The following is a 22851-nucleotide window of genomic DNA, read 5'->3' on the forward strand; positions in this document are numbered from 1 at the left end:
CTTTGGACGGTACAAATTCCTGCGTCTCCCTTTTGGCTTTAGAGTGAGCCAGTATGTGTTCCAACAGAAAACAGATGAGACATACAGGGGATGCAAAGGAGCAGTCGGAATAGCAGATGATATCCAGATATATGGAGTAGATGAAAAAGATCATGACAACCATCTACATGAAGCCATGGAGAGAACTAAACGCTGACAAACGCATTGTGAAAGTGACGATGCCAGTTCTTCGGAATGGTGTAGACACCTGACCAAATCAAGCCGAGTCCTGAAAGAATCTCAGCCATCTCTGGGATGGAAGCCCCAAGAGATAAGCGAGAGTTAGGGAATTTCCTTGACTTGATCCAATTCGTGAGGTCCTTCATACCGCACATGTCGGAACAGACGGCAAACCTGCGGTAACTGATGAAAGAAGATGTAGAGTACCAGTGGTCAGTCACATGACGAGTTTCAACAAACTCAGAAAGGTAGTATGCACGGAGACAAGTCTGTCATACTCCTGTGAAGTGCCTTTGAACATTATAGTTGTTTTTTTTTTAAAAAGACTTGCATTTGTCAGGTGCAATGGTGGTATATAAATGCAAGTAACAGATTTAAATTGGAGTCCAAACACTTGCTGCAGTACAGCACATGTTTGGTATTTACAAAAACATGGGTGCAGATGTTGATGACTGAACATCAAGATTACTGACTATAGCTATGCAAAAGTCACCCATACCATCCCTTTGGCCCTGAAGTAGAGGCCTGCTCAGGTCGGGAAAAAAGAACCCGACCCGAACTACAGCGGGCCCGAGCCCGAGTCCCTCTGATTTTGCCCCGAGTCTGACCCACGGAGCCTGACCCCGACTCGACCCGAACCAAGCCTGACCCGACCATCCCTTTACTTACCTTCGGACTCGGAACTTCCAGGAAGCTGCAGTGCATGTGAGATGACATCATAGTGATGTCACTCGCTCACTGTGCAGACTCAGTTTTGTCCCGGACTCCCAGCTCGGGTAAGTTTTTTAATTTCAATACTTAACAGCAGAGCACTTATCGTGTGCGTCCGACCTGACCCGAGCCCGAAAGCTGGATCCGGAAGATGGGCCCGACCTGAACCCGACACATGTCGTCGGGTCCTGTCAGGTTCGGGTCGGGTTGCAGTCCTTTAACCTGGAGTACTGTGTGTAGTTTTGGTCCCCTTACCTTAGGAAGGATATTATTGCCATACAGGAGTGCAACGAAGGATCACTAGACTTGTTCCCGAGATGGTGGGACTTTCCTATGAAGAGAGATTGGGGAAACTGGGTCTGTATTATCTAGAGTTTCGAAGAATGAGAGATGATCTCATTGAAACCTACAAAATACTTAAAGGGATAGACAGGGTAGCTGCAGCTAAAATGTTGCCCCTGATTGGGGAGTCTAGAACCAGGGGACACAGTTTCAAAATAAGGGGGAAGCCATTTAGGACAGAGATGAGGAGAAATTTCTGTACATAGAGGGTTGTGAATCTTTGGAATTCTCTACCCAGAGGGCGGTGGAAACTCAGTCATTGAGTATGTTTACAGCAGAGATTGACAGATTTCTAAATACAAATGACATAAGGGGATATGAGGATAGTGTGGGAAAAAGGCATTGAAGTGGAAGATCAGCCATGATCATATCGAGTGGTGGGGTAGGTTCAATGGGCTGAATGGCATACTGCTGCTCCTATGTTCCTATATTGTTATACCATCTGTACAGTGCTAGGAACTAATTGTTTTCTGTAAATGTTCGGGGGGGGTGGGGGGCACATTCGCAGCTGCACTGGAGAGTCATGTGACATGTAACAGGCAACCAGCCTGGGGCAGTCCTAAACCAGAGAGCATGGTGGCTGAATGATTAAAACAAAGAGCTCAAGCCTTTCCAAGTTTAAAGTGTGATTATTTCTAACTTATGGGAACCAGGAGACATAATATCGGGTAACCTGGCAGAGGGACATTTGAAGAGTCTCAGTGTTGTAACACCCCATTTCACCCTCGGGATTAGACAGTATGTGAGGCCTGAAAGTAGGTCGAAGAGGAGGCAGATAGACCAGTAAAATGTAGTTACCATTCCTACCCCAAGGCAGTCGAAATGGCTTAAAGTCTTCTGGTTGATGCTTTTCACTGGCCCTGTAAGTGGCTTGGAGCGTAGCTGGAGACCTGTCGATGTGTTCACATTTCTTCCCCAACTGATATTTAGCAAACAATCTGTCTTAAGTATCATTATGTATTAATTTTTTAAAAACAAGTAAATAATAATAGGAATTAGGTACATTGGACTTAGGAGCAGGTGTAGGCCATTCGGCCCTTCGAGCTTGTTCCACCATTCGATAAGACCATGGATGATCTGGTTCTGGTTTCAGCTCCACTTTCCTATCTCCCCCCATAACCCTTGACTCCCTTGTCTATCAAAAATCTATTTAATTCAGCCTTGAATAAATTCAATGACCCAGCCTCCAGTGTTTTCTGGGGAACAGAATTCCACAGACTAACGACCTTCAGAGAAAAAAAATTCTCCTAATCTCCACCTTAAAAGAGAGATCTCTTATTCTTAAACTGTATCCCTTAGTTCTTGTCTCCCCTACAAGAGGAAATATCCTCCCGGTATCCACTCTATCAAGTCTCCTCAGGAACTTACATGTTTCGATAAGATCACCTCTAATTCTAAACTCCAACGGGTATAGGCCCAACTTGTTCAATCTTTCTTTATAAGATAAGCCCTTCATCCCCGGAATGAGTTGAGTGAACCTTCTTTGAACTGCTTCAAACACAATTGGATCCTTTTTCAAATATGGAGACCAAAACTGAATACAGTACTCCAGATGTGGTCTCAATAAGACTCTGTACGGCTGCAGTAAAACTTCCCTACTTTTACACTCAATTCCCCTTACAATAAACGCCAACATTCCATTTGCCTTCCTAATCACTTACTGTACCTTACTAACTTTTTGTGATTCATGTACCAGGATACTCAGATCCCTCTGTACCAGTGAGTTCTGCAATCTTTCTGCATTTAGATAGTATACTGCTTTTCTATTCTTCCTGCCAAAGCGGGCAAGTTCACATACCTGGTTAGGAATGAGATTGTAAGTTGTATCCATAAATATAAATCAAGTACGCTGAAATAGTGTGGTTCTTGTCTTGCAGAGAATGGATCTGGTCCCATAATGTAGATTATAATATTTGATTAAAATCTTGGAATTTTTCTCTTGCTTGCCTTTAGCAGGGACAGGAAAAGTTCCACAAGAGTTTGATCTTCAATGTTGTACTTACGGTTAGTTACTTCCATCAGGAGGTCATATAAATTAGGAAAGTCCAATTTGTATATGGCCTGTGGGGGGAATGGGCTGGATGAGTGCAATGGCCTTTTACGTTACGTTTTCAGTTAATTGATTGCAGAGAATGTTTTGTTAAATCATAGAGAAACAGAGAAAAATCGGAGCACAAGTAGGCCATTCGGCCCTTTGAGCCTGCACCACCATTCAATATGATTATGGTTGATTATCCAAACTCAGTATCCTGTTCCTGCTTTCTCCCTGTATCCCTTGATCTCTTTAGCCCTAAGAAATATACCTAACTCTTTCTTGAATATATTTAATGATTTGGCCTCAACTGCTTTCTGTAGTGGAGAATTCCACAGGTTCACCACTCTCTGGGTGAAGAAATCCCTCCTCATCTCAGTCCTAAATGGCTTACCCCTTATCCTTAGACTGTGACCCCTGATCTTGGACTCCTCCGCCATCAGGAACATCCTTCCTGCATCTAGTCTGTTCCGTCCTGTTAAAATTTTGTAGGTTTCTATGAGATCCCCTCTCATTCTTCTGAACTCTAGCGAATATAAGCCTAATCGACCCAATCTCTCTTCATACGTCAGTCTTGCCATTCTAGGAATCAGTCTGGTGAATCTTCGCTGCACTCCCTCCATAGCAAGAACATCCTTCCTCAGATAAGGAGACCAAAACTGCACACAATATTCCAGATGTGGTCTCACCAAGGCCTTATATAATTGCAGCAAGACATCCTTGCACCTGTACTTGAATCCTCTCGCTATGAAGGCCAACATACCATTTGCCTTCTTAACTACCTGCTGCACCTGCATGCTTACTTTCAGCGACTGGTGCACAAGGACACCCAGGTCTCGCTGCACCTCCCCTTTTCCCAAAGTATCGCCGTTCAGATAATCTGCCTTTCTGTTTTTGCCACCAAAGTGGATAACCTCACATTTATCCACATTATACTGCATCTACCATGTATTTGCCCACTCATTCAACCTGTCCAGATCACACTGGAGCTTCTCTGCATCCTCCTCACAGCTCACACTCCCACCCAGTTTTGTGTCATCTGCAAACTTGGATATATTAAATTTAATTCCCTCATCTATATCATTAATATATATTGTGAATAACTGACCCCTGCAGTACCCCAGTAGTCACTGCCTGCTACTCGGAAAGAGACCCGTTTATTCCTACTCTTTTTTTTTCCTATCTGCCAACCAGTTCTCTATCCATGTCAGTACTTTCCCCCCAATCCCATGTGCTTTAATTTGGCACGCTAATCTCTTATGTGGACTGAAATACACCACATCCACTGGTTCTCCCTTATCTATTCTACTAGTTACATCCTCAAAAAATTCCAGTAGATTTGTCAAGCATGATTTCCCTTTCATAAATCCATGTTGACTTTGTCCGATCCTGTCATTGTTTTCCAAATGCTCTGCTATTACATCTTTTACATTGGACTCTAGCATTTTCCCCACTACCGATGTCAGGCTAACCGGTCTATAATTCCCTGTTTTCTCTCTACCTCCTTTTTTAAATAGTGGGGTTACATTAGCTACCCTCCAATTTGTTAGAACTGTTCCAGAGTTTTTAGAATTTTGAAAAATGACCAGCAATGCATCTACTATTTCTAGGGCCACTTCCTTAAGTACTCTGGGATGTAGATTATCAGGCCCTGGGGATTTATCGGCCTTCAATCCCATCAATTTCCCTACTAATACAGATATCATACAGTTCGTCCTTCTCACTAGACCCTATGTTTCCCAACATTTCTGGGAGGTAAATTGTGTCCTCTTTTGTGAAGACAGAACCAAAGTATGTATTGAATTGGTCTGCCATTTCTTTGTTGCCCATTATAACTTTCCCGTTTCTGACTGTAAGGGACCCACATTTGTCTTCATTAATCTTTTTCTCTTCTTATATCTATAGAAGCTTTTACAGTCAGTTTTTATGTTCTCTGCAAGCTTACTCTCACACTCTATTTTCCCCTTCTTAATCAATCCCTTTGTCCTCCTTTGCTGAATTCTAAACTGCTCCCAACCCTCAGGTTTGCTGCTTGTTCTGGCCATTTTATATTCCTCCTCCTTGGATCTAATACTATCCCTAATTTCTTTTGTAAGCCACGGTTGAACCACCCTTCCAGGTTTATTTTGGCGCCAGACAGGAATGAACAATTGTTGTAATCCATCCATGTGCTCTTTAAATGCTAGCCATTGCCTATCCACTGTCAACCCTTTAAGTAACGTTCCCCAATCTATCATAGCCAACTCGCGCCTCATACCTTCATAGTTTCCTTTATTTAGATTCAGGACCCTAGTCTCGGAATCAACTCTCTCACTCTCCATCATAATGAACAATTCTATCATGTTATGATTGCTCTTCCCCAAGGGACCCCGCACAACAAGATTGTTAACTAATCCTTGCTCATTACACAATATCTAGTCTAGGATGGCCTCTTAGTTGGTTCCTCAACGTATTGGTCCAAAAAAACCATCACATATGCACTCCAGGAATTCCTCCTCTACAGTATTATTGCTAATCATCTTGAATGGAATATTATGATCCACATTCTTCAACTAAAAGTTGGGGAGGAAACGTGAGCACACCTACAGGTTTGCAGCTATGCTCCAAGCCACTTACAGGACCACTGAAAAGCAGAAACCTGAAGACCTTAAGCCAGGGGTCTGCAACCTGCAACTCATAGTGCCACATGCAGCTCTTTAACATCTCATTTGTAGCTCCCAACCTTTTCCAGGTGGATCACATTAATATGAAAAAGCTTAATAAAAGTAAGAAGTGTGTTTTTTTTGTGGGGATAAAAAGCGAATCATTATACTGCACTTTATGGATTCAAATGATTTTAATGAAAAACATCATTGTGCTCTAAATAAACCTCCGAATGATATAACTACACCATGGTTATAGAACATGTCTTTGGTTCAAGGAACAGGTTTTATGGTTGCCACCATTATTGTTTCTAATATAGCTGAGACGACAAATTATTCTGAAAGTGCTATTAGAAACTTTTTTTATCTTGAGAATAATAGCTGGAAAAATTGTCTTAATTCTGTGCATCTTAAGTTAAAGTTTGTTTAGAGACATCTACTGACAAAATTATAGTTTAAAAGTCAAAAACGCAATAATTCAGTTAGGTCTATTTTAATATTTTTTCTAACAGTACATAAATGCAATAAATGTATTTTATTTATTATATATGCAATTTATGCATTCTACCAAAGACACTTGGAAATTTGCCAAGTATTTGGTTCAAAATTTTTGTTTTGCAGCTCTCAATAGTTCTTAATTTTAGGTAATTTTTTTTACAAGTCTCTTCAAGTAAATAAAGGTTGCTGACTCCTGCCATAAGTCATTTAGATTGCTTTGGAGGGGGATGGAATGGGGTAGGAATGGCAAATGTATTTTACTGACCTACATTCAGGCCTCACAGACTGTCCAATCCTTAGGGTGAAACAGCATGTTATAACACTGAGATTCTTCAGATGCGCCTCTGCCAGGGTATCCAACAATCCTCTGGAAAATGAGGAGAGGAGCTGGAATAATCTCACCCACGTCATTAAAATACAAATTTCATGTCACTGGGGAAGCCCAGGGAAATCTTGGGCTGAGATGTGACACATTTCGAATACATTTTTGCTTTCCTTTCTTTGTAATCAATAATATTCTTTCCAGTAATGCACAAGAGGACTCTGTAATGAGATGTGTGTTTGTGTTGGTAACAGGACACTTGAAAACTAAGTAAATAACTGACTTGAAAGCTTAATTTGTTATATAAGTTAAAAGACAATTCTGTCATTCATTTCAGTGGTTTAGTTAACTGTTAGAGAAATAAATTTTAAAGTCTATATAAAATAACAGTGCACAATTGTAATGATTCACACTGAGGTACCAGTAGCCAAGAGGGTAATGTAGTATAAGGGTCTGAAAGGGTTAATGTTGAGAGTGTATAAAGAATACCTCCGAACATCATGATGCAAGAGATCACATGTGAGAGAGACTTGAGCGATGCAGAGTGGCTTTAGAGGAGTCACACAGACTGGTGTGGAGTGTACATAGTTATAATGTAATAAATGTTAAAGTTCTAATTACTCCTGACTGAAGAATCCCTCTAAACTAAACTAACTAAGGTGGCAGCGTACCAACAAACATACAATATGGTGATCAGCAGTGAGATTGTGAACAACAGTGGTTCTTACCCTGCAACATCTAGAAGAAGATTTTGAAGAAATATTTTGAAAAGGGCTGACCCGGAAAAAAGTGCCAAAACTGCAGAACTTGAGAAGAGGCTGTGGAAAAGCACCAGAGCTCCAGACACGGAGAGTTAGGGAATCAGCAGTAGAAATCCAGTCCAGCGATTGAAAGCCTCGAGTTGGAGAACAAAGCAACGATCGAGGATCTGGTGAGCAACCCTGAAAGAGGGTAAAACATTTTTGTCCCTAACGGTACTAGACAGGCAGCACCGGGAAAGTCCTTAGTGTGGGCTGATCTGAGGTTGGCGCCATTACATGTGATGACCGGAGCGAGCGAAAAGAAAAAAAAAACGAGCCTGCAAACATTCGATTCTCTAAGAGAAGGGAGGTAAAGGAGTATAGCAGTAACGCTATAAAACTGTGTTTAATTCAAGGAGGAAATAAATCCTAAGTCTAGCGGCGAGATTCAAAGGCAAAACGTTGGCCATAGCTGGAGTCAGGACGGGGCTGAAAAGTGTGGGAAACTTCCGATACTGGAGCGAAAAACACAAAAGTGAAAGTAAAACAAATTGAAGCTATGGAGATTAAATTCACAATACCAGAGAGGTTTGGACACCTGGAAGGACCAAATCAAACCCAAAATTGGTCATTCTGGCGAAAAAATTTGAGATACAGAATTGCTTCCAAATTAGACAGCCAGTCTGAAGCAGAGCAAGTTAACACATTGTTGTCTTCTATTGGGGCTTTAGCATTTGCTATTGCAAGGCATGAATGAGATTTATGCCAAATTTGAAGAGGTTTCAAAAGCTTTTGATTCTTATTTCAACTTGCGGAGCAATAAGGTTTTAGAAAGAGCAAGATTCAACAGAAGGGTCCAGAAGTCAGATGAAACAGATGATGCTTTTATCAATGACCTTTACAGAGTAGTTAAAGGATGTGAATATGGAGACCTTAAAGCAAAATTAATAAGAGGGTGCATTGCAGTAGGTATTGCTGATGAATCTCTTTCAGATTTACTGCAGAGGTCCGGAAGAGCAACAGAGCAATCCTGAGGAGGTGAAGAAAGACCTTGGTTCAGGAAATCTCCAGCCACCATACAGTTCCTTAATCAGAGGTCTGTAAAAGTAGCACCAGAAAAGAAGGTACACTGTGGAGGGAGAAAGCACAAAACACTAGGAAACCCTGCCAGTGATATTGCACCAAAAAGACCCACAGGCTTGAACAGGTCCTGCAAACAAAGCAGAATGCTTACACTGTAAGAAAATAGGGCATTTTGGGAAAATGTACCAAAGTAAAATCTCAGTTCGAAAGAAAAAGCATTCAAGCATAGATTGGTTAATGAAGTTAACCTCCATTAAGAGAGACATCAGAAAACTTCCTTGGTGAGATCAATGATCCTAATCAGGCATTTTGGTCTGTAGGTATATGTAAATGGACATATCACTAATTTTAAACTGAACACTGGAGCAAGTGTAACAGTCTTATCAGACAAAGAGCCGTTGTTATCAATGCATTACCTGCAACCAACAGAAACTCAATTACATGACCCAGGAGGGGTCAAACTGGAAGTTAAGGGGAAGCTACAGGCAACACTCCAGTACACAGGAAAGCAGATGGTGGAAACACTATATGTTCAAAGGAGTCAGGAATTCTCTCAAGTAGAAGAGCTTGAATTGATCTTCATCTTATAAGGAAAGTGGAAGAATTTAAGCAATAGGAATCCAGGAGTTACTTCCAAGAGGAATTCTCGAAATTGTTTACTAGTCTAGGGAGGTTGCAGACAGAATATAGTATTACTTTGCGAAAAGATGCTAAACCAGCATGTCTTTTCACACCTAGGAAGATTCCACACCCACTAATGAAGCAAGTCCAACAAATTCGCATGTGCAGATGCAAGATGAAGAAAGCATCTCTATCCACCAATATTGCAGGCAAGGATGGCAGCAACAGAGTAAGAGGATGAAAGTCTTCTTCAAACACAGAAGACACTTTACCATAGTGAATGATTTACTGGTAAATGACAAGACACAGGTGATTCTGGAGTCACTCCAGGTAGATATCTTGGAGAAAATACACCAGGGTCATATGGACATAACTAAATGTAGAACATGGGCTCAGGTGTCCTGTGGTGGCCAGGAATATCAAAGAATATAGAAGAAATTATTTCAAATTGTCAGTTATGTGCAGTGCACAGACAGGATCAAAGGGAACCTCTTATATTGACCCAATCCTATCTGATTGTAGTCGATTATTTTTCGAGGTGGATCGAGGTGAAATGTATGTACACAAAAACAACTGAAGCAGTCTTTGGAGTATGACAAGAAATCTTCGCAACACATGGTATACTGGATCAGATAGTGTCCGATAATGGACCACAATTTGCAAACAACTACTTTATGCACTTTGTGGAAAGGCTGCGTTTGCCGACAACGCAACAACTAGGTGGCGCAGCAGTGGTATATTCGCAAATGCAGCCAGTGCCACTAAAATGTCACAGTCTGCGACGTCAGGCAGCTGCCAGGACTAAAGATGGCACTGCTCAAATAATCCAAATAATCTCACGAAGACAACCTAAACACATGGCAGGACACAATGGACGGAGGGGGAGAGCGAGCAGGCGGGCCAGGGAGGGAGAGAGCGGGCGGGCGGTGGTTGGTGGGGCGGGAGGAGGAGGAGAGCACACCCGCTGCCACCACCAAGCTCTCTCCCCACATTAGTCGATGACGTCGTCTGCGCATGCGCCAACCAGTCATGGCAATGCGGAACGCAGCGCATGCGCAGAGAATATGATGACATCAGCTGCCGGCTGTGTTGTGTTTTTTTCCTATTTTTTGGAATGGTAGCCTTATTGGTATTTGACAGTTGATCGACATCTCAGAAACAAAGAAAAACAAAGCTCTTGACCAGATGCCGGCCTACATTCTAATGAAAATTGCAGTAATTCAGTCTGACAGGGTACTGGGGTGCTTGGGAAATTTCCCTAATTCCCGATATCCAGTCTACCTCTGGTCTCTCTCAGAAATGTGTGAAAAACTTTGTAGTTGGCCGAAAATAAACTTTTCCAACATTTTGAACCACTCTTTAGTTGTATGCTATCCTTAATTCACTTTCCAAAAAGAATTCAATTGATCATGACATTGCTTTCAAGAAAAATCTCTGGACTTACTTATGTCAGAGCTGGATTTCCTGAAAAGAAAGTTGATATTGGTATCTGTGATTGGTGCTGGAAGTCCCTTGGACTGCTTTGGGGAATGGTTAGATAGTACTTAGTAAAGTGCAAATGCTTTACCAGGAAACAACTTATCTAATCAAACCACATTGGTGGGAACAACATTAACTTTGTCCTTTGGTAGAAAGCATTTGTCTTACAGTGTTTAAATCTGTTTATTACTAATCACGTGAATATTCTATCTGAAAGTTCACAATCTAAACAGGATTCCCTGACGAAAGCAATTCCTGATGTGCATTCTATTTTAAATATGTGTTGCCTTCATTTTGTATTGAAGATCAATAATTATCCAGTGTGACTGTGAGGTCATAGAAATAGAGAGGGTAAAAAATTAGATCACGATAGAAAAGACAAAGGAAAAGTAAATGAATTTAAAAACATGAAATTGTTAAAATCTCTAAAAACAATTTACTACATGCAGGAATGGGACTCAGTAGTTTAAATGGTTCCCTTTCTGGACTGAAGTGATTGATTAGCATTGTATTAATAATTATCACCTTTTTAAAAGGGTACCTTGCGCTATAATTACCAGCGGTAACTTTCTGCATTGAGTATAATGGGAATTAATGTAAAAATCCGTCAGCTTCTTAAAAATAATGGCGGTTAGGGGTGTGATGCTGTTTTTGCAAGAGGAAGAGTGGAGTGGCATAAATTAACCTGCAAGTTCTGGAGATTCTCATCTCACAGACTATCGCTTCACTCCTGAACTTGCTGGCCAATTTGTGCATTAATAATGGTATGCATTGCTAATTTGCGTGATTTTTCCATGAAAATTTGTCCCAACACGAGTACCCAGATTTCATTAAAATAAAAGCAAAATACTGCAGATGCGGAAAATCTGAAATGAAAACAAAGTGCTGGAAATACTCAGCAGGTCAGACAGCATCTGTGGAGAGAGAAGCAGAGTTAACGTTTCGTGTCTGTGGCCTTTCATCAGAAGTTCTCATGAAAGGTCAGAGACCTGAAATGTTAACTCTGCTTCTCTCTCCACAAATGCTGTCTGACCTGCTGAGTATTTCCAGGACTTTATGTTTTTATTAACCCAGATTTCATTCCTGGTTTATATTGAGATGGCCAGGAGAGTATTTGGAATTCTACAATTGACCTCACTACTCCTGAACTCGGAATAGACCAGGATTCCTCCACCTGATCAGTATTGAGTGATGTTGGGTGAGGACAGAATTGGAAACAGCTGTGGTACCCACCATGTTTCAATAACCTTTCAAGGCATGGAAATAAAGTATGGCCACATGGAGAGGACTTTAGAATTATACCTGAGTACAAGTCAGTATCTGCATGACGGAAGGAGACACAACTTTCTTGAAAAATAAATGACTATCCTTTTGCTCTCATGCAGTTGAGAAAAAGGATTTTATACCATCAAAGTACAAAAAAAGCTAGAGGTTTTATGGGATGTATCATTTTTAGAGTTTTGCTGGTTGCTCAGTGGACCACATAGTCTGGTTCTGACCTGTACCGTGTGGCAGGTCCCAGGTCCAAACCCTGTTTTCTGCTAACTTTGCTCCACAAGTGGGTTCAACAGTTTTGTACGAGGAAGGGGGAAAATATCAGTGAAAGATCCTGTATTTTACAATAGTCCAGTGTTCCCTTCCTTAAAAGTCTGTGCAGGTTGGGTGACAGTATCTCCTTGTCTGAATGGTCACTTGGTTGAGATACTGGAGGACTGTAGATGCTCCCAGAATTATACTTCAGTCAACAACTTTAAGGATTAATTGCATATCCATACAACCTGTTATACACACAAAGTGTTGTAATTGTCACTTCACAATTCCTTAAACTAAGTGAACATTATCCCTCAAACAAAAACAAGAAATGCTGGATTCACTCAGCAGGTCTGGCAGCATCAACATTATCCCTCACTGCATCTGCCTTTAGAAGGCAAGGGGAAAAAACACATTTAATTTGGTTGTAAGTAGGTGCTGCTTTTTATTTATTTTTTATTTCCAAAATATACTTCATTCATAAAAATCTGTAAAAATTACATTCCCAAACAGTTTCAAGTCAAAAAATACAAACAGTGCAAAGGTGATCAGTGTCCTTCTATACAATCATGAGTTGCCTCACAACCCTTCCATTTCATTGTCATGCCAATTACATTTTTACGTTGACAGCACACAAAATTTTCCCGATACAGTTCGAGGGGTTTCCCATGGATACAGCCCCTCAGTTCAGCTTGGTGGGGGGACCTTACACTGTGGTCTTTCCCCATTGAGCCTTTGCTGCCGCTGCCCCAAGCTTTAGTGCGTCCCTCAGCACGTAGTCCTGGACCTTGGAATGTGCCAGTCTGCAACATTCGGTGGTGGACAACTCTTTGCGCTGTAAGACCAGCAAGTTTCGAGCAGAACAAAGGGCTTCTTTCACCGAATTGATAGTCCTCCAGCAACAGTTGATGTTTGTCTCGGTGTGCGTCCCTGGGAACAGCCCGTAGAGCACAGACTGCTGTGTTACCGAGCTGCTTGGGATGAGCCTCGACAAAAACCACTGCATCTCTTTCCACACCTGCTTTGCAAAGACACATTCCAGGAGGAGGTGGGCAACCGTCTCTTCCCCACCACAGCCACCGCGGGGCATTGCGCGGAGGAGGCGAGACTTTGGGCGTGCAGGAAGGTTCTGACGGGGAGGGCCCTTCTCACCACCAGCCAAGCTACGTCTTGGTGCTTGTTTGAAAGTTCTGGCGATGAGGCATTCCGCCAAATGACTTTGGCGGTCTGCTCGGGGAACCATCCAACAGGATCCCCCATCTCCTTTTCCCGTAGGGCCTTGAGGACATTCCGTGCAGACCACTGCCTGATGGATCGGTGGTCAAAGGTGTTTTCCCGCAGAAACTGCTCCACGAAGGATAGGTGGTACGGCACGGTCCAACTGCATGGAGCGTTCTGTGGCAACATGACCAGGCCCATCCTTCGCAAAACCGGGGACAGATAGAACCTCAGCATGTAGTGACACTTGGAGTTTGCGTACTGGAGGTCTACACACAGCTTGATGCAGCCGCACACGAAGGTGGTCATCAGGATGAGGGCAACGTTGGGTACATTTTTCCCGCATTATCCAGAGATTTGAACGTCGTGTCCCTCTGGACCTGGTCCATTTTAGATCCCCAGATGAAGCGGAAAATGGCTCGGGTGACCGCCACAGCGCAAGAGTGGGGTATGGGCTGACCTGCGCCACGTACAGCAACAACGTGAGCACCTCGCACCTGATGACCAGGTTCTTGCCCACAATGGAGAGAGATCGCTGCCCCCACATGCCCAACTTTTGTTGCACCTTGGCTACTCGCTCCTCCCAGGTTTTGGTGTATGCCCTGGCCCTTCCGAACCATATCCCCAGCAGCTTCAGGTAGTCTGACCTGACGGTGAAGGGGACAAAGGATCGGTCAGCCCAGTTCCCAAAGAACATGGCCTCGCTCTTGCCATGGTTAACTTTGGCTCCCGAGGCCAGTTCGAACTGGTCACAGATGCTCATCAGTCTGCGCACGGACAGCGGATCTGAGCAGAAGACGGTGACGTCATCCATGTACAGGGAGGTTTTCACCTGAGTACCTCCGCTGCCTGGGATTGTCACCCCTCTTATGCTCGCATCCTTCCTAATAGACTCAGCAAAGGGTTCAATACAGCAAACAAACAACACTGGGGAGAGAGGACATCCCTGTCTGACTCCAGATTGGATTGGGAAACTTTCCGATTCCCACCCATTGATTGAGACTGCGCTACTGATGTTTGTGTAGAGCAGTTTGATCCAATTGCAGATTCCCTCCCCAAACCCCATTTTGGAAAGCACGTCTATCATGTAGGTGTGCAATATCCTGTCAAAAGCCTTCTCCTGGTCCAGGCTGATGAGGCAGGTGTCCACCCTCCTGTCCCGTACATAGGCGATCGTATCCCTGAGCAGCGCGAGACTATCAGAGATCTTCCTGCCGGGTAGAGTACAGGTCTGATCAGGGTGGATCACCAACTCCAGAGCAGACTTGACTCGACTGGCTATGACTTTTGACAGAATCTTGTAGTCAACATTAAGCAGTGAGATGGGCCGCCAATTTCTGATTTCTGCCCTCTCCCCCTTCTGCTTGTAAATGAGGGTGATGATGCCTTTCCTCATGGATTCTGACATGCTGCCGGCCAGGAGCATACTCTCGTATACTTCCAGCAGGTCCGGGCCGACCCAGTCCCACAGGACCGAATACCGCTCAACCGGTCAGCCGTTGCTTCCGGGAGTTTTATTCGTCTCGAAGGACTCGACGGCCTTTGTCAGCTCGTCTCGAGTTAGTGGCTTGTCCAGTCTCTCCTTCCTGCTGTCATCTAAGACCTCTGTGATAGATGACAGGAAGGACTGGGAGGCTCTGCGGTCTGTGGGCTTCGCGTCATACAGCCCAGCATAAAAGGATTTGCTGATCCTTAATATGTCGGACTGCGACATAAGTAGGTGCTGCTGCACTTAGAAACCATCCAATAATATGTCTCTAGCTCTCATAGTTCATGTGTTAACTCCCAAGTTTAGATGTGGAATTCTCTTCATAGAAAAGTGACCAATAACTGCCAGGATACCAATACAATATTATTCTTCTCATAATGATTGTGGGTATGAGTCTTATCAATAATACCATCGTGGGAAAGAGCAACTTTATCATGTAGCTTCCTGAACAAATCCATTATCATATTTAAATTTTTCTACTGCTTTAAATAAAATACTAGCTCACCTTATTCTCCTCCCACTTTGCTCTTAGTTGAACCTTTGGTGAAAATGAAATGGGCACATTCTTAGTTTGTTAACTTTCTGTGCACAAATAACAAAATGTACTATGTAGCTACACAAAAGACAAATTGTGCAAATAAATTGAATAAAATTACTGGTTTTCAAACTGTTTGTGTTGGGTCATATGTGGCTACATTGAGGTACTTAGTCTTTTGAAAATTAGGACACAGTCAGCTGCTGAAATGAACAGTACTACAAGTCAAAGATGAAAATATAACTACTACTGTGCTAGTCAGCTAGCAAATAAAGAAAAATATGCAATAGTTTACGGGTATGTTCAGCGTACTGTGCAAATCTTAGTATGGAAATCTGAGTTAAAACAGGGAAATAAAAGCAAAATACTGCGGATGCTGGAAATCTGAAATAAAAACAAGAAACGCTGGAACCACTCAGCAGGTCTGGCAGCATCTATGGAAAGAGAAGCAGAGTTAACGTTTCGGGTCAGTGACCCTTCTTCGGAACTAGCAATTTGCTAGTTAAAACAGGATTCTTTGACCAGAAGTAAATTAGTTTTGAGTGTAATGCTAACTCGAGTGAAAATATGCAAAATGTTGTGTTTTCCTGAAGCATAAAACTGCTTTATTCAAAGTATTTTGATTTCCCCTAATTGTCTACGCTGCTGTCTTGGTCTGACTGTTTGAAGAGGGCGCCTTGGCTTGCAGTGCAGTGACGCTGTGTTATCATGTGAGAGTGGAGGTACCCATGGTACAGTTTGCTGTTTGCCCCACCCGTTTTTGTGTGTGTGTCTCTTTGCTTCTTTCCGCTTTTCCACATATCCAGTAGCAGGGAGGGCTGCTCGAAGTAAAAATATAAATATTTTATTTATATATATATATAGAAATATTCAACAAAAAAGATTTGCACACCTAGGGACAAGGAGAAGAGGCGCCTTTTTGATATCCAGAAGACTTGGGCTCGTGTTTATCACTAATCAGGCTGCCAGCAAAAGGGGAGGATTTACGCCCGGGAAAGACCCGAGGAGGGGGGGGGAGAGAAAAAAAAGAAAACCACCGGTGGGAAATAAAAGCAGAAGCTTTATACACTGGGAAATCAAATCGAACGGAAATCCAGTTTACCCTGGGGGAAAAAAGAACAAATTTCATTCCGTGGGGAGGGAGAAGAATCCACTGGGGGAGGGAAATAAGATAAATCGAGCAAGAGGAAATTTACATCGTGGCAAAGAGGAGGACATCAGCCGGAGGAAAAGGGAGCGAGGAATTACACAGCGAAAAGAGGGAAAGAGTAAAACCGCCGCCGCACCCCCATTTCTTACCGTCGCAATATTGTATTTGCTTTAAGTTCCTAGGGAAAGGAGGAAGGAGCAGCGACAAAAAAAAGAACCAGAGCAAGGGAAGAGAAGAAGCCGAAAGGATATTTTACATTGAGAGGATCTCCGGGCCGGGGGAGCCCAGCCCTGGGAGGAGGGACAGTGAGCGGGCCCGGTCTATGCCCATCTCTTACCGACAGAGGAACCCCGCTCTCCCCAGCTTAGCCCACCCTCTGCCCGGGAGCCCCACCTCAGCCAGCCGCCTCCCTGAAAAGCGAGCGGCGGCCGCCAGGCGGGGAGCAGATAGTGAAACGGGCGCCGGGCGGCGGGGCCTTCTCTTTTACTTCACTGGATTTCAGGAGCAAGCGGGGAGGCGGAGGCCGAGTGGAATTATTCATTAATTTACATTGAATCCGGGCTGGGTTCACCTCCCTCCCCTCCATCTTATTATTTGGGCGGTGATCGGGGCTGGGGTTCGGGGCCTGTCGCTCGCTGCTCCCGTGTCTCGGCGGTTGAAGGGGGCCGGGGCCCGACGCTAGAAGGGGTTGGTCGGGGCCTGGCAGTAGAGGGGACTGGGGGCCCGGCACTCGCTCACTCTCCCGCCCGTTCCCTTGTGTGTTGCCCCTGTGCTGAAGGGTGGCTGTGCAGCGGGGGCCCGGCGGTTGCTGCTGGCCGCTCATCTCTCGGATGACCATGGGGTGTTTGGGGAACAGCAAGACCGAGGATCAGAGGAATGAGGAGAAGGCGCAGCGCGAAGCCAACAAGAAAATCGAGAAGCAGCTGCAGAAGGACAAGCAGATCTACCGGGCCACGCACCGGCTCCTGCTGTTGGGTATGTGTCGGGCTGGGGGAGCTGGAACATCTCGGGGCTGGGCTTGGCAGGGAAGGCCACCAACATCTTCCCCCCCCCCCCCCCCCAAACGGGGCGCACGGTGACCGGCTGCAGAAACATCTAGAAGCCGCAGCACTGACAGGCCATGGTGGGGAAATGGCTTCTGAGGGGGAGAGGACGGCCTGGTGTGGGTGTGAATTAAATTATATTTTCGGGCGGGTATAATGTATTCTATCGCTCTTTTTATAACAAAATAGATCTTTTAATTCAAGTATTTTGAGTAAAGCAAGACCTCTAAAGGTGGGGATGGTTTTTAAATGTAGGTCCTGGCTTCAGCCTTGGTGTGTATAAAAAATACAACATGGAGGCTTGCTGCTGTCGTCGTTGGAAGGGACTTATTTTGTTATTGCCTGTGTGGCCTTTCAAATTCTGGATATATCTTTCCTAAAGCAGTAAATTAATTTATTGCGTTATTTGTTTCTGAGATGTATGTGTTGCTTTTTTGAATGGGGGGGGGGGGGGCGGTTGGGGTGGCAGGCCTGGTGTTAACAGCATAAACATGGAGGCTGGTTGCTGCTGGAAATGGATAGTTCATATAAAATGGGTCCAACTATTAAATACTGATATATTACTGCTCGAAGGAGGCTGTAATCGTCAGGAAATGTTAGGCTTGGTGGTGATTTATATATTTTTGAAGCCTGTTTTTTATATTTAAAATGGTGTAAACCGAGGGAAGTGATTCACAATTTTAACAGCAACACAAATTATAGGGGTTGGTGGAGTTGTGCAGGGAAAGAGAGGACCTTATATTTAGAAAATTATTTTATATTTAAAAGAAACACTCAAACGATACAAATTGTTCAAAATGTTACCCAAAAATGTGTTGCAAGGCTTTTTAAAATATGGAAAAGAAACGATACAAATATTCTAAGCATTAGAAATATTGTGCTTCGGGTTGAGAATTATGTTATTCAAAATCGCATTTCTTTATTGCAGGAGCTGGTGAATCCGGTAAAAGCACTATCGTTAAGCAGATGCGAATTTTACACGTCAATGGATTTCATGCCGAGTAAGTAGCTATATTGTTTTTAAGGTTTCCTGTGAAGCCAGCGCTGTTTCCTTATTTCGTATCGGTGTGGCTTAGCTGGGGTTTGCCTTTGTTGTGTATTTCCATTTTTTTTCTGTTGGTTCTGGTTTCTCTGCTGCTGCAGTTCCCCTCCTCCTTTCACGGCCCCCTTTTTCACCAACATGGCTGCCTGTATTGCAACGTATTTAAATGTATTCATTTTTGACATAAATGTGCTATATTTTGCGCTCCCTCTTTTTGTAAACTATGATTATCTGTTCTGCTTTTAAGCTTATTTGCTGGAACCCTTCTACTTTATGCGGTGGCAGCTTGCATATAAATGACAGTTTGAGTTCATTTCTTAAAGCTGGCATTGGAAGCAGATACTTCGCACAAAATGTTCTCCCTAATTAGAGGCATACAGTTAATTTAATCGTGAATTGCATTATGTTTTTGTGTGTATATTTTATTAAAATGTTAGATGTATATATGTGTGCATATAATATACCTCAGCAAGAACTACAGGCATAGAAAAAGTATTTGCTTTCTGTAACTGCTGCATTCAACATAGGCTTAATTGATGCAGTAGCCCTAGCTTCTGCAAAAACCTGGCTGGACCACAAGTAGAAATTTCAGCCCAGTGGCGATAGAATTGGCAACCAAAGGCCCTATATCTTTGAAAAAACTCTTGTTTCCTTCCCGCTTTCCAAAATTGTTTCTACAGGAGATGATGGAATTGTAGAGACAAATGGACATGCCATGCAGGAGTTGTGCTGCTTAAAAACTTATTTTGCCAAGCTCTTAGTTATCTGCGCTAGTATCCCCTTATGTGACTTGGTGTCAAATTTTGCTTTGTAATGTCCTTGTGAAGCAGCTTGGGACGTTTTATTATGTTAAAGGTGTTATATAAATACAAGTTGTTGAGTTTGAAGGTTTACTTTAATTTTGCTTGACCACAACTTGTGAACTTGCCACTGCAACTTAGAATCAGATCTTTTCTTAATGAGGATTGTCATTTTCCAGTTTTGCTACTATCTTATGTTTTACCTATTTTGCTGATGTTTGGTTTCGTCAATGGAAACTGGACCAATGAAGAAGGCCAGTTGTGTTTTTTTTGTTTCTACTGGCCCTGGATCAGCTCCTTAAATGATAATCCTTTGAAGCCTGGGGGGGGGGGGGGGTTCTCTTTGGAAAAGCAACAAGTGGATTAACTCAGTAAATTCTTCTGCAAAAGCAAGTAGGTTAAACAGTGAGAAATGTACTCTCAACTGTAACTTGCTTGTGGTATTGTCTTTTATACTGTATTTAGACTGCAGCTATTGGTCTCAGATTGATAGCTGCTATGTTGGTTCCAGCTGATAGTTGCCTGTTTGCACTTTCTGGCTAGAACTTGAGTTTTCTGCTTTGAAGAGAGCTATGTGCAGGTGTGATTACCCGCGTGCATGGATTTCTTTCCCCAGTCGTTTAATTTTAAATATTTACAGAGTGCAAACCCCCTGGGCACTTAATTAAACTCAGTTTGACACCACATCGGGGTTGCACTCCGCAGTGTCAAATGAGTGGTTGAGATGACCCTCTCCTTACTGTGAAGTAATGTGAGACCCCAACTCTGGAATTATACTATAACTTTAGTGTAGATGTTAAGTGTAAACTCTTAGACTTTTTCTGCAGATTAATGGCCTGAGAGAAATTGGTTGGTTTTTTTATCCTTTAAAGATTTGAAAGTGCTTGCTAAAAGTAAATGCTTATGAATGGCTAAAGCCTTTTAACTGCCAATTGTAACTGTTGTAGTTTTGAGTTTTTAAAAGGAAAATAATTCAACATTTCTCTTCATCAGTGAGAAAAAACGGAAAATTCAAGACATTAAAAATAATATTAAAGAAGCTATAGAGGTAAGCCATTTTCACCTCTTTACTTAGCTTGTTCATGCATGTTTAACATTTAGACAGCAGTGTTGCAGTATGATTTTTTGAACAAAATAGCTTGGTGCAAGATATAATGGTTAATCATTTATTTTCCATAATTTAGGAAGTATACCAATGTGAAAAAATTAAATCCAACTGTTCGTACTAAAATACTATTCTAGTTGTTTGTGTTTAATTGTTCTGACTTCAGAAATTGCAGTGTGTAAGTGTACCAGGGTGTATAAAGCTCATAATGATGTAATGTTTTCCACTATTATAACTGATCAAACAAGAATTGGTTGGAGTGACTCATATTCTGATCCCTTTACTTTTCTCAGTAATAATTGTGGAAGCTTTGCTCACTTGTTGAGTGATGAGTATTAGATTGTAGTGAAAAAAGTCCCAAAATTTTGTGACTGTTGCAGCAGTCGCATTGTGGTTGCTGCCACACCTCTGAAATTAGTCTTCTGCTCTGTTTCACGATCTTCAAAACTGGCACTCTGTTAACTCGAGTGCATTACTATGGTAGAACAGAGCTGTACAGATCCCTGGCATGTCCCAGGTTTTATCTCTTGTATATGCTAAGTTAGCTAATGTCAATCTGAGTTGGCAGAAGGCTGTATGACAATTAGATGCAGTGCCCTGAGCTAAGGAATGGGAAAAATTAATCCAGTTTCCTGCTTTTGATCGCTGTTATGGAAAATATTGACATGATACTCTTGGGGCGAAACAGAATCAGCATTGACTGTTAGGACTCCCATTTCCGAATAGCCACCTGACAATGCCTGGAGTAGCAAGAAGAATCCCATTTTGACAATGTACTAGCAGGTGGCTGGTGCCAATGGAACTGTACACCTGAGAGTTTCTTTGCCTTCAGGAAGGGATGAAGTACTATTGTGGCTGGGTGGGCCAGTCACTAGGGTAGTTGGTGTGTCTGAGTCTTGAACATGGTGAACTTGAGCCCCAGCTTGTAGGTTCCAGCTTTCTTTTATAGCTGAATTCAGATTGTGCTGCCTCCTGGCTGTCTATTGAAGTGAAGAGAAGATGAGAATTACATTTGAGCAGCTGTTTTCCGAAATTGGAGGAAAAGATGCCCTGTTTTGTTACTGAATACGTGACAGTATCAGTGATACTGTTGAGAGCGGGTTAGGATGTGATGTCCAATGGGAAACCCAGAATGGGTGGGGGTGGGGGGGGTGCGGTGGCGCTGCGGGTGAAGAAGCGGGTGAGAATATAAATGCTTGACCTGAATTGTTGTTCTCATTTTTGTTGTAGACAATAGTGGGCGCAATGAATACGTTGGTACCACCTGTCCTGTTAGCCAATCCTGAGAACCAGTTTCGATTGGATTACATTCTAAACTTAGCAAATCAGAAAAATTTTGAATTTACACAGGTAAGTGGCTTATCAAGCCCTCTAGGAAATGGGCACAAATGTGTGAAAAGCAGCTTTTTTTCTGTATTTTAACTGAGCTGTAGTCAGCCTTCTGAGTTTTAGAACTTTGGCAGTTGTAGCATTGAATTTCATTTTGCTTTTCTGGATTGAGGGTTTGGGTGTTGTTCCCACAACACCCTGACTTTGCTTTTTCATCTTGATGAGATGAATGGGGGAGAAAGAAAGCATTTTCATAAAGACTGAGTGGAACTTTGGAGTTGAAAAGGGGGAATTGTTTCATGCTAAATTTAGAATTCTTATTTCTGAAGATGGTGCTGTTGGTAAAATAGTGGGCGTGTGAGTGGCTATAATTAACTTTCTTTTGACCAGTACGCTGCTCTACAACATAAAAGGTGTGTAAACTCCTGGAGAGTTTTCTTGCATGTTTCTGAATACGAAGTTAAAATAGTGAAAACCTAATGCTCAGATAATGGTGCCTAGTGGTCATGCTTGTATTGATGGACTATGTGTATTTTTGCTACAGCATCAGAACCCGCAGAATCTATTCAGGATGTATTTGGAGGGGAAATGAACTGAAGTACAAAGACCTGTTTTCTAGACTAGAATCTGTTTGTCTGGACTTTTGATATCCTCAGTAGATAAATGAGGAAAGTGACATTTTTAAATGCGAAATTAGTTGCTGCAATGTACCTGACACTTTTTAAACTTTTAATGCACTGAGCATGCATTTACTCATCTTGGTATTAAGCAGTTCTGTTGTGTTTGCCCGTCTGCAACCCTACATTATCTTCAAACTCGCTTATCTATCCGAGATTGCATACCTATATTGGTCTTTAGAAACTTGCCTATTTTATGCAAAATTTTGATGTGAAGTTGCTTCAAAATGGATTGTGATGTATT

The 22851-nt window shown here is 42.6% G+C and overlaps 1 protein-coding gene across 4 annotated transcripts in view; it reads left to right on the top strand.

Annotated features, from left to right (window-relative positions):
* The window catches only part of gnas (GNAS complex locus), a 392017-nt gene that overhangs the window by 125969 nt on the left and 243197 nt on the right, over positions 1-22851 (top strand). Inside the window, exons 1-4 of one of the 4 annotated variants that reach the window (XM_068048068.1) lie at positions 16236-17586; positions 18583-18655; positions 20490-20544; positions 21832-21951. In XM_068048068.1, coding sequence (XP_067904169.1) covers positions 17442-17586; positions 18583-18655; positions 20490-20544; positions 21832-21951 — 393 coding nt within the window. In that variant the 5' untranslated portion in view covers positions 16236-17441. Of the gene's footprint in view, positions 1-16235; positions 17587-17713; positions 17778-18582; positions 18656-20489; positions 20545-21831; positions 21952-22851 lie in introns of those variants that run through there. The other 3 variants (XM_068048070.1, XM_068048069.1, XM_068048067.1) reach the window with 3 other exon arrangements.

The sequence above is a fragment of the Heterodontus francisci genome, chromosome 16, assembly GCF_036365525.1.
Source record: "Heterodontus francisci isolate sHetFra1 chromosome 16, sHetFra1.hap1, whole genome shotgun sequence".
Lineage (NCBI taxonomy): Eukaryota > Metazoa > Chordata > Chondrichthyes > Heterodontiformes > Heterodontidae > Heterodontus > Heterodontus francisci.